The 19690-nt window shown below is 47.7% G+C and overlaps 2 protein-coding genes across 7 annotated transcripts in view; one reads left to right on the forward strand and one right to left on the reverse strand.

Annotated features, from left to right (window-relative positions):
* Positions 1-19690, reverse strand: part of TXNL4B (thioredoxin like 4B) — a 152461-nt gene that overhangs the window by 108334 nt on the left and 24437 nt on the right. Inside the window, exon 1 of one of the 3 annotated variants that reach the window (XM_086934480.1) lies at positions 12008-12119. The exons of 1 other annotated variant lie outside the window; for it this stretch is intronic. The gene's annotated coding sequence lies outside the window, so the exon portion shown is untranslated. Of the gene's footprint in view, positions 1-11912; positions 12120-19690 lie in introns of those variants that run through there. One more of the 3 variants, XM_086934479.1, reaches the window with a different exon arrangement.
* SENP7 (SUMO specific peptidase 7) overlaps positions 12139-19690 on the forward strand; it is a 1147554-nt gene continuing 1140002 nt past the window's right edge. For 3 of the 4 annotated variants that reach the window (XM_086934475.1, XM_086934476.1, XM_086934478.1), the window contains exon 1: positions 12142-12389. Coding sequence is in view for 2 of the 4 variants with exons in the window: in XM_086934478.1 (XP_086790604.1) it covers positions 12360-12389 (30 nt within the window). In the remaining 2 variants the exon portion in view is untranslated. Of the gene's footprint in view, positions 12390-19690 lie in introns of all 4 variants that reach the window. The other variant, XM_086934477.1, reaches the window with a different exon arrangement.

Consider the following 19690-nt stretch of genomic DNA (forward strand, 5'->3'; position numbering starts at 1 on the left):
GCATGTCAATTTTAAATATAGTCTGTCTGATGCACAAAAATAAACAATGCCTGACTCCAGATGGAATCTGCTCCATCATGGGGGGCTGTTTTGTCACAGATAAATGAGGAGGGCCTAGATCAACCTGTAGCCTTCATCAGTAGGAGGTTACTTTCACAGGAACAGAGGTGGAATGCGATTGAGCGCGAGGCATTTGCTGTGGTCTGGGCACTGAAGAAGCTGAGACCATACCTGTTTGAGACTCACTTCCGGGTTCAGACAGCCCACAGGCCCCTCAGATGGTTGATGCAGATGAGGGGTGAGAATCCAAAGCTGTTGAGGTGGTCCCTTTCCCTACCGTGGATGGATTTCACGGTGGAACACCGCCCTAGTACAGAATACGCCAATGCTGATGGTCTGTCCAGATTTTTCCGCCTTAGTGATGAGAACTCCCAGGAGGTAGAGTAGTTCTCCCCACATTTCAGCTGGAAGGGACACGTGTTAGACCTGGCACCTTGGCGTGGGTCTCCCTTACATTTTTTTCTGTTGCCTCGTGTTTTTTCTGGTTATAGATGCTTTGGGCACTGTGCCACAGCTGTCCAGTGCCACAGTGCAAGTGCTCCCTATGGTTAATTGATGTATGGATTAGTGATTCCATGACTGGTTGGTTTAGTGTATTTGTCAGACCCTAGTACAGTGCACTGAGTGTGCTGGGCTTGTAAACCAGAGGCTGCTGGTGGGCTTGCAGCACTGTTTGTTCCACCCACGGAAGCAGACTGTAAAAGTGTGTCTCAGGCCTGCCATTGCAGAGCATGTGTGCACTCGGGTACTGCCATGTTGACTGGGCAAATGCACTCACTTGCCAGTAACTAAACCTTCCCTTTTCTGCATATTAGTCTCCCCTATGGTAGGCCCAAGGGCATGGTGCATTGTAGACAAAAGGTAGGGCATGCCCTGATGTGTGTGGCATGTCCTAATAGTTAATTACAGCCATTTTAGTTTTTCTCTATTGCAAGGCTACCTGTTCCCCATAGGCCAGAATGGGTAGTATGATTATTACAGCTTATAATCCCGACTCAGGGAACTAGGTAGAAATTTGAGTTTAGTATGCCTGAACTCAGAATGATAAAATACATCTTTTAGTGAAGTTGGTTTTAACATTCTGTGTTTGAAAATACCACTTTTAGAAAGTAGGTCTTTTCTGGCCTACCCATCCAAGCCTGCCTCTGCTAGGTTGTGTATTCCTTGTCTGGAGTTGGAGTGACAGGGGCTGGAGATTCCAGGAGACAGGGTGGGTCAGCACAGGGCTGAATAGAGAGATCTGCATGCAGATGGGAGGGAGGAGTTACACCTGGGACCTGAATGGGGCTGTGCCTTCCCTCCACAATGCTGGCTCCACCTCCTGTGGTGTGTCTGATGTCCCTGGCCTGCACTGTGAAAGGAAATAGGAGTCTTGTCAACAAAGTGCTCCAGGACTGACCAGAACTGGTTTGGACTAGGCAAAGGCCTCTCTGCCTTCAGAGAACAAAGAGAATAGGTGTATAAAAGAGGGGACCTAGACCCCAGAGAATTAGATCACTTTTGGGAAACAAGAATGAAACCTTTACTGAGGAGAGGAACCAGAGAGACTGAGGAGAGGCTATCCATAAGCGTGAGGGATTGGCCTGCAGTGGTTGCCTGACTGTCAAAGAGAGGAGAAAGGACTTCGTGTACTTTCATTCAACTTCTGAAGTATCTCCAAGCGCTTGAGATGCAGATTGCCTCCTGCTGAAGTCTCAGGGACAACAGACTTCACCCACCAGCTTCCCAAGAGTTCTCTGGAACTGCCTGCAGTTGTGTTGGGTTTTCTAAGGGACTGCGTGTCGCAAGGAGCTGGAAGCGTGACTCACAGAGAAGAAGCGTGTCGCCTCTTCTGCACAACGCGAAAGTGCCTCGCATCACCGGAGAAGAGGATCGACGTCGCCGCAAAATCGGAGAAGCGTTTCGCCGCCGCAGCCACTGTCGTTGCATCGCTGGGAAAGAGTGACGCCGCTGCAGCTGTCGCATCGTTGCTGAAGCGCCTCGCATCAACGGAGAAGATGATCGACATCCCATCAGATGCCACCGCAGCACTGGAGAAGCGTGTCGCAGGGCCTATTGTGGCTCAGAAGAATCATTGAGTCGCCACACGGCCGTCAGGCGTGCATGCATTGTATTGCATCAAGAAGAAGATGCCATTTTATTTCATTGCATCATGGCACTGCTGGTCGCATCGCCATAGAAGCGCAGAAAGACACAGACGCATCACCTCCCCATGCCAAGAAGAACTGACGCATCCCCTACGCATCAGTAGGGACCTGGCGCATCACCGTTCTTGCGTGTAAGGAACCGACGCATCACCTTTCCTGCAACATTTTTGTTGTGTAGTGTTACGCATCCATTGGACTCAAAGTGTTGCATTTTACATCTTAAGAGAACTGAGCTAATTCTACCATTTTTAAGTACAGTATTGTGGATTTTTGTCGTTTGTGGTCTTGTGTTAAGTCTATATAAAAATACAGATTTTTATACTACAACTTGTGTGGTGTCCATCTGTAGTGTTGTCACTGGGTTACTGTATGTGCTCACAAATGCTTTACACACTGCCTCTGAGATAAGTCTGTCTGCTTGTGCCAAGCTACCAAGGGGGTGAGCAGGGGTTATTTTGGGAGTGTACCCCCTTACACTGACTAGACGCAAGGGTTCCTATTTGGTCAAAGGTACCTACCTCTGCCAACTAGAGACCCCCAAATCTAACAGCTGGTTGATTAGGACTAATAATACGTATGGTAATTTATTCGCCTTTAGTGTATTTTCTTGTAAGATTGCAAAGTGTGTTCCAATAAATATTTTCAGCATGATGTCGCCTGCAGATACTCTGTTTCCTGACGATGTTCCGCAAGGACCTTACCACCATGGCTGCTTTCTGTGTGTTGCCCTTTTTGGGCCCTCCAGCTCTATAAGGAGTGCACATCATGATGCCAAGGCGGTATTTATGAAACTGTAGGTTCGCCTTGCAGGAGTTTAGTGTTCCTGCATGGATGGGGTGGGCGACGAGCACAAAAGGGCTCAGGAGCGTGCGGACAATTACAAATTTGAATTAATATGTTTCATGCCCGCTTGCTTTTTGGTCAGAAAACCTAAAGCCATTAGTGTTAGGAATTGCTGCTTTTTAATAGCATTCTTCAATAAATTATGGCTTTGTAGCCAAAATCAATTTGCATTTTGAGGCTTATACGTGCATATCTCTCAGGATTCGCAGGCCTGTAAAGTACATTGGATGCATTAAAAGCATCACTAAACAAACATATTTCCAAAGTTGCAATATGCATTAGAGTTTCTCATCAGCAGCCTTTCCTGTCAGTTTCCAATGTAAACAAGCCTGCCCACCAACAGTTTTTTTTTGTAGATTTACATAGCATGAAGTTGACCGAAAGGTATTGGAGCACTTTGCATGTGCATTGTTTACGTTACACAAGGGCACATTCATTTTGGGTGCGCAAAGGGAGATTAAGTGATTTGCCCAGTATCACAGGATGTTGTGCCCACGCCGAGGCTTGCACCTGGTTCCCCAGCTTCAAGATGGGGGGAGAGGAGTTAGCCCAGGGGTCTCCAACCTTTTCTGTAGTGAGAGCTACTTCTGGTCAATCATATTCATTGTGAGCTACTAAAAGATCAGCAACTTGCGCATTTTTTCAAGAGACCCCCGCGCCCAGCTGTAAGGATACTACAGTGTTTGAACTACAGTTAGCTGCGCAACCGCTGAGTGTAGTTTGTGTATTGATGAGGGCAGAAGGTTTGTATTTGTACTGACATTAATATAATATCCTGCCTAGCCAAGTGACTTCATATTGGTTGTAATACTTTCAGACTGTGCAGGCTTTTAGACAAAATTTTGCATGGGGACATTTAGAGCCCAAAATTCCAATCCAAAAAGCACATACACAAGGCCCACAATGCAATGTTCTATTGAGTAGAAAGCCAAGATAGGAAGAGAGTTGCATGTGACATGTCCACTGTAATCTCTGGAAATGGAACATGGACATTTATTTTTATTAAGACACATTTACACGTTGCTCTTCCAGCTTTTCTTTGTATTAAGTCACTGGGTTACTTTAATTACATTATTTGGGATTCAAAACATTCCCAATTTAAAAAAAGTATCCCTCTTCAAAACTGCGTTTTGTGCTTTGGGCATGATCATACTTGGCCTGCGACCGATCTCCCTGAAGCTCCCGCAGCCGGCCCACTTCAAAGGCCTGACACGAGACCCCCCCCATGGTGTAACTGCAGATCCGTGGGCAGGCTCCGCCTTCGCAACAACCAGAGACGGCCCGGAGATACCCGCAGGTACGAAACTCGACCCAGATTGAGCCTGAGGCGCAGCGATGAGTTTCCCGGGTGCTTGGGCAAGATGGCGGCCACGGAGTGCGGCGGCGGGCTAGAGTGCCGCGCACTCTAATAACAGCGTGGCTGGGTGACTGGCGAGGTACCAGCGTGAGAACGGTGGCGGATGACGGACTGAAGCTGCGAAGCGGAGGAGCGCTGCAGAGACCTACCAGCACAAACGGGAGTAGCGGTGCACGGGCGGACGGAGCTCGAGGGTGGCCCATCCCCCTACCTGTTACTCCGCCGCATGGGAAGCGGGAACTGCTCGTCCCCACGGAGACCAGAGCAGCCCCAGACGCGAGTGCCCCGGGAAGCTGTGCCAGCGGGCAACCCTACGCATAATCAGCCGAGTACGCTCCTGGCCCGAAGCTAGACGACGGTGCGTCCCCGGCGATGTACCCTCAGGAATGCAGCAGGTGAGGAGGTAGAGCAACCGGGGAGGTGACCGGACACCATACGCCCAGCAGGTACAACAACACCACCGCGACATTGCTAACCTCCAATCAAGACTCAAAATCTTGGAATACAAAACGGACGATTTGGAAGGGCGCACTCGGAGGAGCAACATCCGCGTCATGAACCTACCGGAGGGGGCGGAGGGGACCGACCCCGTACAATTCATCACTGATTGGATCAAAACCTTCACACCATCCACGTCCCTGACCCCATTCTTCTCAGTAGAGCGGGCGCACCGAGTCCCAACACGCAAGCCGAAACCGGGCCTACCCCGGAGACCATTCCTGCTGAAACTCCTCCACTTTTGAGATAGGGACGTCATCCTTAGAGCGGCCAGAACACACAGGCGAATACAAGTGGAGGATAAGCAAGTCATGCTCTTCCCCGACTACTCCCGGGCAGTGCAGCAGCAGAGGGCCACCTTTCAGGCGGTGAAGCGGACACTTCGGCAAAAGAATATCCAATATGCCCTCTTATTCCCGGCCAAACTCAAGGTAATCCACGAAGGCATTACGCGCTTCTTCACGGACCCAAAAGAAGCAGACACCTGGGTTGAACAGCACACTAAGCGCCACCCGTCACCGGTGAGCTCGCAAAACAACTCACATGGGCGACGGCCACTGGGACAGAGACGCAAAATCACCCTAACACAACTATGCGCCCGCTCTACCCCTCTGAAGTAGGGCTCCCCGGACCTCACCCAAATGATGGCGGAACGTAGAAAAGCGCTCAAAGCCGTGGCCGCACTCGGCCCACATGATGAAACTTCAAACTTAGAAAACGGCCACATTTGTTCAGCTCAGAGGAGGAAACCAGTGATGCTCGAGCCTCCCGCGAAGGGTCCCAAACACCCCCGAGGGTGACACCCCAGACCTCGGACTTGCTGATGTAACATAGGACAATTGTGCGGAGATCACCCACTACAATGGTCTGCCCGCGCTGCTCCTCCCCCCTCAGACCCCGAGCAACCCAGGGCAGTACGAGTATGTTCGGGTCTGGCGGCGGGACCCAGGGCGCTACTGGGTTCACATTGCACCACTCCAGAAATGCCAGACAGCGCTCATGTTACCTGTGGAGCCTCTTTCGTAGTCACACACTTTTTGATAGTGGAGCCGGCGGCGCCGGAGAAGAAGCCGAGCTACCACCCCCTCAGTAACGAACTTACATGTTCCACAGTTTGGACGTATTGCCTCGTGCGATAGGTTTCCCCCTAGTTGGGAACATTTCCCGAAGTTGCACTTTATTTTCTTTCTTTCTCTTTCTCTCTCCCTCCCTCCCTCCCTCCCTCTCTCCCTCCCTCCCTTTCTTTCTCTCTCTCTCTCTCTCTCCCTCCCTCCCTCTCCCTCCCTCCCCCTCCCTCTCCCTCTCTCCCTCCTCTTTCCCCCCCCCGAATGTTATTATTTTCCTAGTTGCAATGCCACCAGCGGACCTGGAGGAACGGACACTGGGCGAGGGTCTTTGGGTTGGTGGGGGGACCGGGGGGCAGGGATGGACACGGGGGACCCACAGGCCCTATACATGACGTAACCATATCATGACACCCAGGACACCACACTCGGATCTTACAGTCATGACGTTAAATGTCTGGGGGATGCACACAGCCACTAAACGATATTCCATATATGCCTACATTAAACGACAACAGGCACATGTGGCCTTCCTGCAGGAGACCCATCTGACAAACCAAGAGGTAGGCCGCCTTCACCGAAAATGGCGGGGAATTCTGTGTGCCACGAAATACTCTGCCTTCGCCAGAGGCGTGCTGGTGTGGATCAGACCTGGAGTACGGTTCAAAGAGCACACCAGAGTGGTTGACAGTATTGGCCGTTATGCCTTTATTAGTGGCCACTTAGAGGGTCAGCCGATCCTGCTTGGTAGCATCTATGCCCCTAACACAGAACAGGATCGATTTTGGGAAGAGCTGACTTGAATCCTGGCCCGCTACACCGAGATTCCCTGGCTACTGGGTGGGGACTACAACTGTGTGTTGGATCTGCTCCTCGATAGGTCCCACCCCCCTCCGCGGAGCTCCCCGACACACAAACAAATTGCGAGTTTCCGCACTTGGGTAGGAATCTGGGCGCTGTTTGACACCTGGAGATCGCGGCACCCAATGACCAGATTAAACTCCTTCCACTCTATCCCACACGACCTTAGGGTGCGCTTAGACAGATTCCTATGCTCCTCCACAATCCTACCAACAATACAACACACTGACTACCTCGGGCGCACAGTCTCGGACCACAATGCACATGTGGTGACCCTGCGCTGGCGACCGCCCCACCCCCAATTCCTTCAAGAATGCCTCACCGATCAGGCTTTTTGCCACACACACGGGGACTTCATCGAGGCACACTTTCAGCGCAATGCGGGCTCTGCTTCCACTAGAGGCTTAGAATGGGACGCCTACAAAGTCACCGCACGCGGACACTGCATCCAACAGATAGAGGGGGTCAGGAGAACATTAGAAAGGGCATTAAACGACGCGGAAATGGCACTGGCAGGATTGTCCAGAGACTTGGATCAAGGCGGGGTCTCCCCAGAACGACTAGGTACAGCGAAATCGACCTACGCGGAAACGCTCCGAGACCTACGGAAATACAACTTCCGCAAATATGCAACCTGCATACACAGGGAGGGTAACCGGGCGGGCGCCCTCCTGGCATGGATGGCCAAGCAGAACACGACCTCGCAACCCATCATGGAGCTCTTGGACGAAACAGGTCAGCTCCACTACTCTCCAACTGATACCCTAAACACATTTCGCACCTACTACATAGGAATATACTGCAACCCAGCGCCTGCACCACACGACGCACTACAACAATTTCTGGGCGCACATAGACTTCCCACCATATCCCCAGAAGACCAAAGATATTTAGACAGCAAAATCACAACATCAGAGATCAAACATGCCATTGGGTCTCTCGCTCGACAGAAATCACCAGGGATGGACGGGCTCCCGCTGGAATACTATAGCAAGTTCAAGGCCCAATTAGTACCCCACCTTGCACTCATGCTGGAGGAGGCCCTGACGACAGGGATCCTACCCGCATCGTTTCGGGAATCCATTATGGTGACGTTTTTAAAACCTCACAGAGACCCCACACACCCATCCTCATACAGACCCATTACACTCCTAAACGCGGATTGTAAAATCCTGGGGAAAATACTAGCCGACCGCTACAGTCCACTCATACCCACGTTGATCCACCCCAACCAGTGCGGATTTGTACCCGGGCGTACCACCTCACACAATTTAAGGAGGCTCTTCCACATACAGGACAGTGTGCGCGACAGGTACCCCCGAGCAGCTTGCCTAATATTTGACCTGGAAAAGGCGTTTGACACGCTGTTGTGGTCCCATCTGTTCACGGTCCTCCAGTCCCTAAATTATGGCCAGACCCTGTTGGCATACACGCGGCTCCTGTATCAGGGGCTCACCTCTAGGGTGAGAATCGGTAAACTAATTTCTGATCCCTTCCCAATCGAAAAAGGCACCAGGCATGGATGCCCGCTCTCTCCCCTTCTATTTGCGCTAGCGGTCGAGCCATTGGCTATGAGACTACGTAGAGAGGGTGAAACCTGGGGAATACCGATGGCGGAGACAATACACTGTGTCTCCCTATACGCAGACGACCTTCTCATCTACGTCCGCGACATCGCAGATGATCTCACCCCAATATGTGACACCCTGCAAGCCTTTGGCGCTATCTCAGGACTCAAGGTCAACTGGGAGAAGTCAATTGTCTACTCGCTCCACCTCCACTTGGCGCCGCATGCGGTGACGCTCGGCACGCAGACGCTCCATTGGAATGGAGCAGCCCCTCGATACCTGTGAGTGCGACTATATCAATCCCCAGCGGACCTGTACGAAGGCAACCATCGCAAGGTACTGGCTGGCTTACGATCGGCGGTGTCCTTCTGGAAAACTTTGCCCCTAGCTTCGGCCGGGTGGCCATAGCGAAAATTATAATAGTACCCAGACTACTTTATCATTTTTCCAATCTCCCGGTGATCCCACCCAGATCCTTTTTCCGGGAGCTGGACACATTGCCCACAACGCTCATATGGGGCAGTGGTCGGCATAGAGTAGCGCTCAGTAAACTGCAGTTGCCCACCACAGAGGGCGGCCTAGGAGCCCCGTCCTTCGAATCGTATTTCCTGGTGGCGCAGCTTCAGTGGCTGTCCCACTGGACAGCGGACCACCATGTAGTGAAAACTACAACAGTCACCGGTAAGATACCTCTCCCGGTCATCAGACGTATGCTCCTGCCGGGTACCAAGCCATCCCGCACCCACCCGCTCCACATGTCCATAGCGCACAAGTGCATGATGAGTATTCACCGACTCTCTCGGGATAAGCAGCTCTACTCTCCACTTTTGTCTTTGGTGGGTCTCCCTCGCGGGAAACACCACTTTACCACCAGGAGTTTACAAACCTGGACCGATCATGATGTGACGGAAATAGCGGAGTTGATCCAGGACGGACAACTGCGCACCTATGAACAGATGATTGAGTGGTATGACCTCCCACGCGGCCAATTCCTCACGCACAGACAGCTCCTCGAGAACACTCGACCGTTCTGGGACTTGAGAGACGGGGAACCACCCACACACCCAGTCCTCCATACAATACTTTGTATGGGATCCGGCAGACATCTTGTAACATGGCACTATAAAGCCATCAGGGAACTGACAAACGTCTCTCTAGTCGCCCTACGGCAGTCTTGGGAAGACGACGTTGGCAGGGTTTTCCACGACTCGGAATGGAAGCGCGCCCTGGAGTATACCAAAAAAGTATTTAGAAACGCGAGATTTAAGAATATACAATTCAACATTCTTCACCGGGCCTACCTCACACCAAATAAACTACAACGTTACTATCCAGATACACCATTTCTTTGCCCGCGATGCAACACGCCTGCGGCACACTTTAGACACATGTTCTGGGATTGCCCCTCCCTCCGCCAATACTGGACCACGATACTCCAGACCCTTCACACGTTAGTTAACTTACCACAAATAGAATCCTGGGAGGTCTGCACGCTGGGAACCTACAAAAGGAGAAAGTCGGTGCAGTTGCAGTGGAAGTTCGCTTCCTTTGCCCTTCTACTAGCAAAACGAGCCATTGCTATGCACTGGAGGGGCTCCACCTGCCCCCCAGAAGCAGCCTGGATAGGTGCAGTGAACAAATGGGGGGTGGCAGAGGAGGAGCTTTTGCACGACGAGGAAGTACGGGGCATGGAAAGGAACCCAATCTCACTAGAGTGGGTACAGCTACTCATCCAATTCAAACATGAAACGACCCCAGAAGTCGTACCAGATCCATCTCCCCCACACACTCAGGCCTCCCCGCGGCACCCCGCTCAGATACCAGACACCCGAGCCCCTGTGCACAAAGCAGAGCGGATCGACTATAGACCCCGCTTGCAGATAGGAGACGCTGACCCCGGCGAGGGCCCCCCCAACACCCCCCCCCCCGACTATCCATTTCACTGACAGGACGTAACACCTCCAACGCACCGTGCCTGCTGACCCCGGCTAGCATGCCACACACGTCCAGCACCACATGCTACACTAGGAAAAGTTTCCCCCAAGGTTCCATGTTGTTCTTCAAATTACAAGCCGGCGGTTCCGAGACCGGCGCACATTTCTCTCACCAGCATCAATCACGGGATTACATGATTATGACGAAACACACGGGGACGACACTCACATACGCCTCTATGGACACGTACTTCTATTTTTTTCTATGTACCCTCTATGTGTGTAACAATGTGTAATCATTTTTTTTGCCTTACCCTCCTCCCGGGGGGGGGGGGGGGGGGGGTGATATGTGAAACATCAATTAAAAAATTGAAATAGAAAAAATAAAAATAAAAATCACACTTGGCCAGCTACCCTCACTGCAGAGAATGGGCACGTTTTTGTGAACTTGACCAGACAAACTGGCCCCATGTGTAACCTACCTTGACAGTCATCCGTTTTGACAGCCGAGTACACGGTTTATCTGCTGTGTTATTTTTTTTTATTTATAATATAATAGTGGGGCAGAGTGCGCCTTTGGACCTCATACCTCTGCTGCTTACAGTAAGGGTGTAGGAGATAATGCATATGATGGGCATTGTACACCCTGTCAGCACACACACTTGGTACACAATGAATGCAGAGAGAACACCCACCGGCATCAAGAACACTTGGTACATAATGGATCATGAATGATACAACTTCATTCCACGTGATGGACACTTTTTGACGTTCTGACAAGCATCCCATCACCAAATTATCTGCCATGAGACTGAATGTCAACACGGCAAGCATGCCTAATGTTTTATTTAAGTGAGCCTTAGAAAGTGACACTCATAAGAAACACTGTTTTATAACATTTGAGGTAAACCTGGTAATTTGAGCACGTATCTTGTTTTATGGAATTGAAGTATTTCTCTGCAAATTAAGACGGCTAGGGCGGTCGACCTCGAATCTGGGGAACTGGGTTCGAGTCTCGGCAATGCCGCTGAACATCCTGTGATTCTGGGCAAATCACTTAATATCTCCATGCCTAACAAAAATGAATGTGTGTCCTTATGTACAGTGCTCGGATACCCGATTTGGGTCAAGTTCGCGCTATATAAAACTCTGCAAAAAGAAAAAGTCGATATCCTCCTCCGCCCATTTGTAATAACCCAGTGCACCTCTGATATTTCCAATGAGGAATAGTCCCAGAACACAAGAGGGTCAACCATTTTAATAAATGGAGGCAAAGCGAGAAACCTTGCAGTACTTCAAGTATGCTGGCACTATCGTAGTAATTTCTAGACCGTTACGTTGCAGTCGATATGATATTTGAAACATACCTAATTTAATGTGAGTTGTAAACAGCAACATGTGTTCCATTAAGTGTCAGACGAAAGCCACAAATGTCACACATAACCACCCTGAAAATATAGACATGTCACACATAAGGAAATTGAAAAAAGGCAGCTATGTTGTTACTGGCACGACTCCGCACTTGACGACATCCTCTAAATCCCCCCGGCCCCGCCTAAAGAAAGCCCTCCACAACTAACCACTTAACATGGCGCTTCAGGACCCTGCTGTACTGCTCTTCTCTTTCTCCATCAAGCGTAGGTTGCGATCACATTCAAGCATCATTCCCCCTCACCATCAATTAACCAGAGCAGGTCACGACAGTAAGCAGGCAACATCTAAACCGGCTCACTAGAGGCTGGCCCATACTTTCCGGTGTACAAGGCAGTCTTCTTCCGGTACTTTACAAAAACAAGTTTTTTTTCCGGTGTAGAAAGGGTTTGCTCGGGAATGGATTGGACGTCTTTTTGGGGGCGGTTCGTTTTTTCTAACCAATCGTTACTCCCACAAGGAAGTACAACCACAAAGACCATCGTAGTTCTGCCCCTCGCTTGTCAATCATTTTAAAACCAGGTTTCTGATAGCTGCTTCCTCCTCTTAAATTAACGTTTTTTGGAGCCCGAAGAAAGTAAAGAGAACTGCCTGGAATGTTGAGTTCTTCTATCAGGAGGCGGGAGGTAAGGTCCATGTTGGGAACCTCCCACCTGATTCTAGAATTGGCATCTAGATGTGTGACATCTTGGTTCAGCCTACTGTTATCGTTAATGGTTCTCTTTTCGTTGGGCAATAGGGATTTCGTTTTTATTAATTTAAGTCGGAACTCGGGGATACACTAAAAGATGCGTACAACGCATATTAAGAACGGTACAAAGACCCACAGCAACGTTACAGTCCCATGTATGCGCTGTTACAAAGTATTACTTGAGTTTTAAACTTAAATTTGTTTTAGTATATGTGTACCGTGAAAAAAATTGAAGCGTGCTTCGCTTGTCTTCGATGAGGACAGATTAAGTGAGGAACGCTTCAACTATAGGAACAGTTACTGATGTAAATAATAAATAAACTCTGCCTTTCGGTTCTTGTCACTCTGAATAAGACCAGTGCTTTATATGATGGACAGGTACTATCAGATACCCCATAACTGCACTTTAATTTAGAAGGGATAGCAGTAAAAGCACCGGCATTTCTCAGCACTGCTCCAATGCTTTTAATTGTAGAGTATTGCCAATTCACAACAGAGAACAGATACCCTGAGACAAGGATACCTGCACTTCCTTATTTCCATTTCAAGCACTAGACGCGACTATTAGCATAACATTAATTGCATCGGTTTTAAAGGTACTTGTCTGTTACACAATTATATCAGTGGTTGTTTGGAAGAGGATATTGTGGAAGTTGGTTTGAAACGTTGGTGACAGTGCTCAAATGTTGACCCTTCCTAAGGAGCGTGTCATTATGTGTCTGTGGCGGATGATCCATTTGACACCAGTTAAAACATTTATTTGTGGGTTGTGGGGGTGGGGTATTTAGGTTGGGTTATGTTTTTTGGGAAAGTCAGGAAGGATTGCAGGGTGGGACATTCCACTGAAGTGTATGGGGCCTTTTGTGGCTTATAGGTAGTTGTAAAATGATTCCCAGGTGAGTGACACCCTTGAAATGCGGGTGAGTTTGTTCCCCAAAAAGGAGTGAACAGGAGTGTTTGTAGTTGAAATGAGCAGGGCACATGTCCTATAAAAAGTCCTCGGGGACTGACCAAGTAAGACAATATGCAAATGACCTCATGACATCATGACGTAGCGCTATAAAATAAATAAAATAGTGCTATTTAAATTATTTGTGTAAATACTGGGACAGACTAACCCATCTGACAGTCTTACAGTGTTTGCATTTATGTACAGGGACAGAACAAAGGCCAAAGGATGCCTCTCCTAAGTACCTGTGAAGAGAAGGCAAGCTGTGTGCCTTTGTTTTCATCTGTGGCATTTACATTTAAATGTAAGGTTCCAGGCGGCCCCCAATCAGCATATACAAACAAAAGGAGGCCGGATGGCCCCTCAACTTCGGCCCAGCTGAAGATGAAACAAGCATTTGCAATGCAACAGGTCTCGCATTTATGCGAGTTTGACCTATTGGCATTGTTAATGACAATGCCTTTTATGTTTGTTTTGGTTTTTAAAACATAAATAAAAGGCATTGTCATTTACAATGCCAATAATTTAAACTTGCATAAATGCGAGACCTATTGCATTGCAAATACAGGCTTGAGCCTGGCTTGCACTTTCAGTGCCTAACAACCCACTGCTACCATATATTGATATGCTCTCTTATTTTGCAAATGAATCGAGCGCCCCCTCTTTTGCGTCCCAAGGACCAACTTTGTTAATGTCTGAGATTGAAGATATTCTATTACTGAACCTTTTGTAAATAATTGGCATTCTTTTATCCTCGTTGGAAGGAGGAGAGACAGTCTTGGTCCTGCCGGGATTAAAACCTTTGAACTTCAGGTGTTAGTAGCAGCGGTCATCTAGCTCTAGCACATTTTATCACCATGTGTGATATTGGAGACAGCTATCTATTTTAAGTGAATTTTCTTCTATCTCTTTGTCTGTCTTTCACTGGCAGTGTAAGTAGGAGAGTAGGGTCTGCTTCCTATGGTTACCCCCACTTTTTGCTGTGATTCTCAGGTTTTTCGACTTTAGTATGACTGTGGCCCTGCTGATCAAGCCCACAGCACAGAGTAAGTACTTGACAGGTATGGGGCTATAATCCCTGGCTTGAACCATGATACAATTGTCCAAGCGTGCTTACGTTGGGCCAGTTGGGCTCTGTCCGAATGAAAGGACCAGAGGCAGACATTCCTTTTGTTGTGAATTTTGAGTTCAAATTCCAGATTTCTTCTGAATCCAGGAGCTTTAGGGAGTCTTGTAGATGGCGCCAGTATGATCTACCAAGTTGACCGACTGAGATTTCCTGCCACAGGAGGGCCTCCAGACTTCCTTTTCTGGAGCTACGCAACTTATTACACAGCCTGATGAATGCTCCGGCCCCTACTGCTTGATGATCTTGAAGGCCAAACTCAAGACGTATTTGAGCAGGGAATGAAGATTTCGGTAGGCTCAACACTTGTTTGAATATTCTTGTTGTTATCTTATTCACAAGACTGTTGTCCTTACCTTGCATAATCTCCTGGCTGTAGGAGAGGAAGCTGGTAATTTTTGCCTTCATGACAGTTATGAGTGGGGTCAGGGATGGCCCGGAAAGTTGTCTGGCAAGGGTCTTAAAAGCAACCTGGATTGACAGAGCTTTAGCTTCTACCTCATCTCTATGTTTAGAGAAAGAGCCCCTTCTGCCCATGTGAACCCCCAGGTACTTATAAGAGATGGCTTCATCTACACTTTTACCGTTGTATAACCAAATGCTGCCTCTGTATTTCCTTGACCCAAAGGTGATTGCCCTTGTCTTTGTTAGGTTCAATTCTAGTTTGTTTCCGATGGTGTAAAGAGACAGTCGATCGAGGAGTCTCTGCAAGCCAACCCTGGTATGGCTTAGCAGTACTAAATCGTCCGCGTACAATAGGTTTCTAACTCTTACCCCAGTGAGTTTTGGTGGTTGAGAATTAACTTCGTCGAGTGACTCTGACAGATCGGAAATAAAGAGGTTGAAAAGAAGGAGCACTAACACACAGCCTTGTTTCACTCCGCGTGATGTTTGTATTTTCCTTGAGGTATGTGATCCATCCCCAAGATTTATGCGGATCCAAGTGTTGGTGTGTAGCACAATTATAGCTCGTAGAAGCATTGGTGGAATCCCCCATTTCCGCAATTTGAGCTATAATAGGCTTCAAGGCACGCAGTCAATGGCGGCCTTAAGTCCACGAAGCAGCCATGCATAAACAATCCTGAGGAAGCCGCTTTGTCCAACAGGACAGATATTGCGAGCAAATTTGTTATGGTGCCTGATTTTTGCACAAATCCTGTCTGGTTAAAAGGTATTAGATGATTTTTTGTTGCCCAGGACACCAGATCACGAAGGAGCAGTTTGGCATAGTATTTCGATTCTATATCCTATAGAGTAATCATCCTATAGTTTTTCGGGTCTGATCTCTTGCCTCCTTTAAAGATTGGATGTATGATGGCGTCACGCCATGATTCTGGTAATTCTGAGTTAGACCAGCAGTGAGAAAAGAGCGGTGCCAATTGATGGGCCCAGAATTCTGTATCTTGTTTAAACAACGCCTGTGGTAGGCCATTCAGCCCTGGGGCTTCATCTGAGCCACCCTCAGTTATGATTCGAACTGTTTTATCCGTGGTAATTCTCAAGTTTGTAAATGCATGTTCGGTTGGTTCTAAGGGCTGGAGCGAGGATTTAGTATTGGTTGCGAGTGGCGTCCTTGTGTTCAATTCAACTTTTTTTCTTTGATGAGCCTGCATCCATTGTGACCAACGTTTGGCAACAATTGAGTTGTTGGGCCATTGCCGGAGGATTGACAGGGGGACCGGCTTCTCTTTCTTGTTCCTCAAAATGCGTTGTTAAATAAAATACGCATTCGGCTTCAGGGATATTAGCGCTACTTTGTCCTCCTTGCTTGTGTATTTTGGAGTTGACGAGTGACCAGAAAGCTCTTGGGTTTTGACTTCTATTCGCATGTATCAGTTTTAACCAAAACAGTTCAGAGCATTTGTTTTTTTCATGAAATATTGCTTGTCGAAGTGCTTTCTGGGCAACCTTGTAGATATTGAATTTATGATCTTCCCCTGGGTGCCTACGGACTTGTCTTACAATACCATTACGTATTGATTTTAATTTCTTGATTTCATCTGTTGTTGCTGGATTGCATTTTTTGGTATTTCCTGAGGTACGGGAAAAGTTTGTAAGCAGTTCCCGGGAGAAGCAGTCCCATGCCGTAACTGGTGATGATTCGTTGGTGCTTCTTTGGTTTTGCAAGACTCTACATTTACTCATTATTGCTGGTATAATTGGATCTGACCATTTCAACCTTTTGAGGTTTTCAGTATAATCTCCTCCTGAGGTTTGGTTAGTCACGGCATGATGTGCTAAGTTAGATGACATAGTGATCACTTGAGGACGGTGATCACTGTCACCTCGAGCAACTATGGTGTAGTTCTCGATCAGGGGGAGGATTTCCTTGTTACAAACGTTGTAGTCTAGGAAGGAATGAATAAGACCATTTGACCTTGTCCAGTTTGGTGGGTTATTCTTAGAGAAACGACCATTCAAGATTGTGTAGCCTAGGGCACTGAATTGAAGCTCCATGTATTCGCCAATTTTGCTATATTTGGTGCCGGAGGGTTTTGTTTGTTCGAGAATGTCAGGCCACGGGGCCACGTATTCTTCTGGGAGTTCTTGAAAAAGATTTGTATTCTAGTCGCCGGATACTAGACAGGCTGGTCTGTTGTAATTACTTTCTAAATTACACAAGGTCTGAATTAGATGATTGAACTTTGTTTTTTTCTCCTTGGTACTTGGTGAGATGTAAACGTTGATCAAGATCAGTTGGTCGGTGTATTTGGGATTATCTATCCTTATGCCAGAGATCCAATCTTCCTTAAATGTCAATTTTGCAATGTTTACGTTAAGCTTGACTGAAATATAGATTGAAAGACTGCAGCTGGGCCGACCAGATTTATGCGACTTCTGAGCTGGGACTCTGTATTCCAGATATCCTTCTATTGGGAGACGGACCAGGGACCATGTTTCCTGCAGTAGCATGATCTCATGGGTTTTTAAGAACTTTATCACATCAGTGAATTGAAGTTTCGGGGTAAGACTGTTGATGTTCCATGAGCATACTGAAAGACTGTCCAGGGCCGCTGGCAGCCAAGCCCAGTCGGACGCCGTCATTTTAACCTCCTCTGTTTCAGGGCATATGGCCTTTCCTGGGGATCGGCTTTTGGCAGATCTTAGTACCGAAAGGGATGATGGGCCTGGTTGATCTAATAAGGCCGGTGGTTTTGCAAGAACTGATAGGTAGCGTGGTTCAACTTGTTGGGCTATTTTAATTCCCCATGTGTTTAGTAAATCAGCCATTAGTAAAACTTGCTCCTTGATTACTACGGTTGAAAAAGTGATTAACGTTGGTTCGGTGAGTTGGTTGCTTCCATAGGTTTGAATTCTATCAAAATTATGTCGTTGGATTCGATATGGCGAAGTTCAGGGATGTTTTTAAAGAGTTTCAAGATGTTCCCTCTGTTCAGGATGTCATGAGGTCCTTGGGTGTGATATTCAGGGATAGTTAACAATTTAGTTTTTGGGTTTATTGTTGTAAAGACCTGGCCAGGAGTCTTATGATTCTTTTTATCTATTGTCTGTGGTAAATCGATTCTCCTTTGAGTGTGGAGTAACTGTAGCTTATGTCCCGCTTGTTCTTCTTGCAGTTGGGGGGCCTCAATCCTGGAGGGATGTTTGCCCATTTGTATTGTGTCCCAGTTCTTAAATAGTGTTATTTGGAAGTTCTCCTTGCATCTTGACCTGTGCTCGTCCTCATGCTGGTCTATCATTACCCTGTTTTTGTTTTCCCTTGGTAAATTGGCCGTATTGAAGCTGTCCGGTCTTCTGGTCTAATCTTAGCCATATGAGACAATTTTTCTGACTTGATAGCTCTTTCTGGGGCATCTAAAGTCAGGTGGTATGGCAACTTTACTAAGACCTCGCCCCTAGCCGCAGATGAATCCTTATGTTTTTTTACTGTGGATGGGTGACCATAGCGTCTTACTGATTGACTCTGTGGTTATTTGCGGAGATGAATTTTTTGATGGTGAAAAAATGCTATCCGAACTCGCAGAGTTGATTGAACTGCGATGTATATTGTCCTTTTCGACATGGGGGGGCCACTGTGCTGCGTTTATTGCGTTTTTTTCTTAGTCTCTTCCTTTCTCTTTTGCCTAAATGTTGGTTTTGAGGGGGTTTAATCATTGGTCTCGACCTCGGGTCTGCGTCTCGGGTGTCAATATCTTGCTTTATCTCGGTCATACACGGTATTTCTGCTTTTAGCGTGATATTGTTTTTAATATTTAATTTGGTGGTTTGAAAGATGCTGAACTCCTTAGGAGCCACTTGCTTATCTGGGGGGGTTACTGCTGCTGGGACGTAGGTCAGTTGGGTGTCGGTTTTTACTTGTAAGGCCATATTACCGTTGCTTGTTTTATTATGGTTTATGCTTTGATCATTAGCTTTCTGAATGGTTACAATGTTTGTGGGCGAGCATGTGTAATGTGGTGTATCATCTGAACCTGGTGGTAATTTCCTTATTTCTGTCAGAACCAGGGTAAGGAACTGGGGAAGCGTTGACAGGCTAGCGATAATTGGTGAGCGGCAGCATATTGCTTGGGTTAGGTTGACTTTGGATTGTGCTTTTGTAATTAGGGCATTCAAGTTTTCCAATTTGTTGTCAATCCCTGCTGTGTATACAGCTAGTGTGTTTAGAAGGTCGACTTGTAAGTCGAGTTTATCTGAGTGGTAGTTTAATGCAAATACTGTAGATTGTAAGGTTTGTAAAAGCTGGGGCCAGACGGCAATGGGATCAAACACTGTAGACTCGTGACCTTCAGTCTCAGTTTCTGTTTTGTTTGATTCTGTTTTGAAAAAAGATAAGTCCAGGAGGGAGCGATCATTAGGCTCTCCTTGCTTTGCTTCAGGTGATTCCTAATAGAACAAGGCGGGTGGCGTCGTTGGTGTTAACGGTTTGATGGTACCCGGAGTGGTCCTGGTCCACTGTGCTGCTTGTGGGGTAAATTGTATTTTATTTCTGGAAGAGAGTTGATTTCCTGCTGCAGGGGTAATCTAGTGTTGAGAGGAGTGTTGTCGCTTGAGATTGATATTGACGATGAGCATTGATCCTTATTTAGTTGATGAACTTGTTGTAAAGTGGGGGACATGTCACCAGGCTGAGTGGCTGATGTTAACCCCTTTTTTCTGACATCCGGGGTTCGTCTCTTGGGTGATGACTGTCTGGGAATGT

The sequence above is a fragment of the Lissotriton vulgaris genome, chromosome 8, assembly GCF_964263255.1.
Source record: "Lissotriton vulgaris chromosome 8, aLisVul1.2, whole genome shotgun sequence".
Lineage (NCBI taxonomy): Eukaryota > Metazoa > Chordata > Amphibia > Caudata > Salamandridae > Lissotriton > Lissotriton vulgaris.